The sequence below is a fragment of the Ceratosolen solmsi genome, unplaced genomic scaffold (genome assembly GCF_000503995.2).
Source record: "Ceratosolen solmsi marchali unplaced genomic scaffold, CerSol_1.0 scaffold39, whole genome shotgun sequence".
Taxonomy (NCBI): Eukaryota; Metazoa; Arthropoda; class Insecta; order Hymenoptera; family Agaonidae; genus Ceratosolen; species Ceratosolen solmsi.
The window spans coordinates 1,400,051-1,402,550 of NW_011948433.1; the positions used below are offsets into that span (position 1 = coordinate 1,400,051).

Here is a 2,500-nt window from a genome sequence, read left to right on the forward strand (position 1 = left end):
GAGCGTCGTTCTAAGTGATCAAACTCGAAATTTATCTCTCGCAATACCTAAAATATATTGTTACTTTATTGTTAATAAAAGAAATTTAAATGTATATTAGATTAATTGAAATATATGTTCGAAAAAGTATTTATATGTCTGCAGTAAAAATATTAATTCAAAAATATAAACTCTTGTTGTTATTAATATATTGTTTATATAAATAGCCGAGGTTGTTCGACATAGATGTGGAATCAATCGATAATTTTTTTATCATAATTAAATTAATAATAGGGAATGAAAAAATGAAGTAAAAGTAGAATAGTATAAATAAAATTATGTTTCGAAGTTAACAAACATCTTTTTATCTTAAAGTATCTCTATTTTTAATACTCCATTTTAAATTTAGTTCTTATAACACACACACACACACACACTCTTATATTTATATTACAAAAACAAATAATTAATTTTAATTTAAAATAAATAAATGTATGTAATATGTAAATGATTACTTGAATACCACGTCGTAAGCTTGCTGCATGTAACTGAGCTGTAACATTCAGTAATACCAAGTCGTCCGTCGTTAATCTATGTAGAACTCTACCGTCAACTTTAGCATTGTGAAAAGCTTCTTTATGCTGTGGTAAGCCAATATCATCCAGCCAACGTAACACTGATACATTATCCATCTAAATGCATTATATATTTTTTTAAATTTTATACTGTATTATGTACGCTGAGTTGAAAAATTTCTATGCAAAGTTAATATGATGAAGTATATATATTTTAAAATGGATTTAAACTACTTTTCACGTCAAAAATTTCTTCGTTAAATTAAATACTTTTACTCATTATGTTACTTAACTTGTCAATTATTTAACTGACCTTATCTGACCCAAGAAATCCAGCACCATTATACTTTTCAGACTCAATTGCATAAAGAAATTTTTTTTTATGTAAAACATTTTTTATATCAATTTCTTTTTCAAGTTGATTATACGAAGTATTTAACAATTTATGTCCAGTTGCTCCCCAACGTTTTAATTCGTTTGTATATGATTCCAATCCTAATTGCAATAGCCATTCACCTACTTCCAAAATTGATAAATTAACAAACGGCTTTGATAGAGAAGATTTTATGTAGTTCGTTGTATCCGTAATTAGTGTTTTCTCTTCATCAGCTAAAATAAATAATTAAAATTCATTTTAATACCATTTTTTATGATATCTTTTAACATCATTGCATTTTTTATGGATTTTATGTAATAACTATAATTTGAATTGTGAATATTATAAAATATTCTAAATATTCGAATTGTTGATATTTAGAAAATGATAGTAGTATAGTATTAGAATAAAGGAAATGGTGCGATTATATTTAACTAAAACATTTTTATAAACATATTTTAACCTAATAATGAACTGTATAGGCTCTGAAGATAAAAGTTATTATTTCCATAAATATATATAACTGCTTACCAAAAACTACTCCCTTTTTAGTTGCTGTTGGCGGTCGAGGTAAGCTACTATAATGACCAGCGTGTCTGCTAAATCTTTCACCCTGCAATTATATATTTATCATTTAACTTGATAAAATTACTTTATATTTTAAACGCTTTTAATGGAGAAACCATTATGTCAATGAATGCATTTATACATTATTTATTTTATAAATACATTCGAACTTCCTTCAATGTATAATTTTTAGAAATAATGCATTTCTAAAATAAATATAAAATAACAAAAGTATTTATTATATTATTAAATATTATTAGATAAGAAGGTTTGAAATAGTTTTAGATAACCATTTAGCAATTAAAATTGGTCATGGTATTTTGAACAACTTATTTATGTTACTATAAACTTTTTTTACCTTTATGATAATTATATGCATCATGATAATTAAAATATTAATAAAAGTAACTGTAGTCAACTTACATTTGTTAAAGTATTAGTGTTACGTAATGTTAAATTTTCACGTTCCAAGCTTGCTTGCCTAAGTTTTATCTCCGATAACGAAGTAAGAAGTTCTAATTTTTGTGTTTCCAGGGCACTGCGTGATAATACTTCCTATAAAACAAAAATGAATTAATAATAAATTTGTTAAAATAACTACTTTAACCAAATTAATCTTAACTAAACTACTAAAATCTGATTATAATTTTTTTTTTTTTCTATTAATGATTTGATTTAAAACTTTATATGTCGATATATTTGAAAAATGATTATTCGAAATATAGTAATTAAAATATTTTGCTGTTTTTATAATACCTTAAAACTTTAAAATTGTTAACAAGTTTCTTATTTTAATTTTGAAAGTTATATTTTTATTTTGTAACATAGATTTATTTTAAAATAAATTGAAACATTTTTAGCACATTTAATTGAGAGAGTTATACACTCTGAAATAACTTTTACTTTAATCTACAAAATAATTAGGACAAAGAATAAATTAGTATAATAAATAAGAATTTTAAAAATCTACATATATGTATATCAATGAAATACGAAGAAATAA

General features: G+C 23.3%; 1 protein-coding gene across 1 annotated transcript in view; it reads right to left on the bottom strand.

Annotated features, from left to right (window-relative positions):
• Liprin-beta (liprin-beta 1) overlaps positions 1–2,500 on the bottom strand; it is a 16,057-nt gene that overhangs the window by 2,337 nt on the left and 11,220 nt on the right. The window contains exons 9-12 of the mRNA XM_011502589.1: positions 1,921–2,052; positions 1,462–1,543; positions 868–1,163; positions 495–671 (exon numbers count right to left, since the gene is read on the bottom strand). Of these exons, the coding sequence (XP_011500891.1) occupies positions 495–671; positions 868–1,163; positions 1,462–1,543; positions 1,921–2,052 (687 nt within the window). The remainder of the gene's footprint in view (positions 1–494; positions 672–867; positions 1,164–1,461; positions 1,544–1,920; positions 2,053–2,500) is intronic.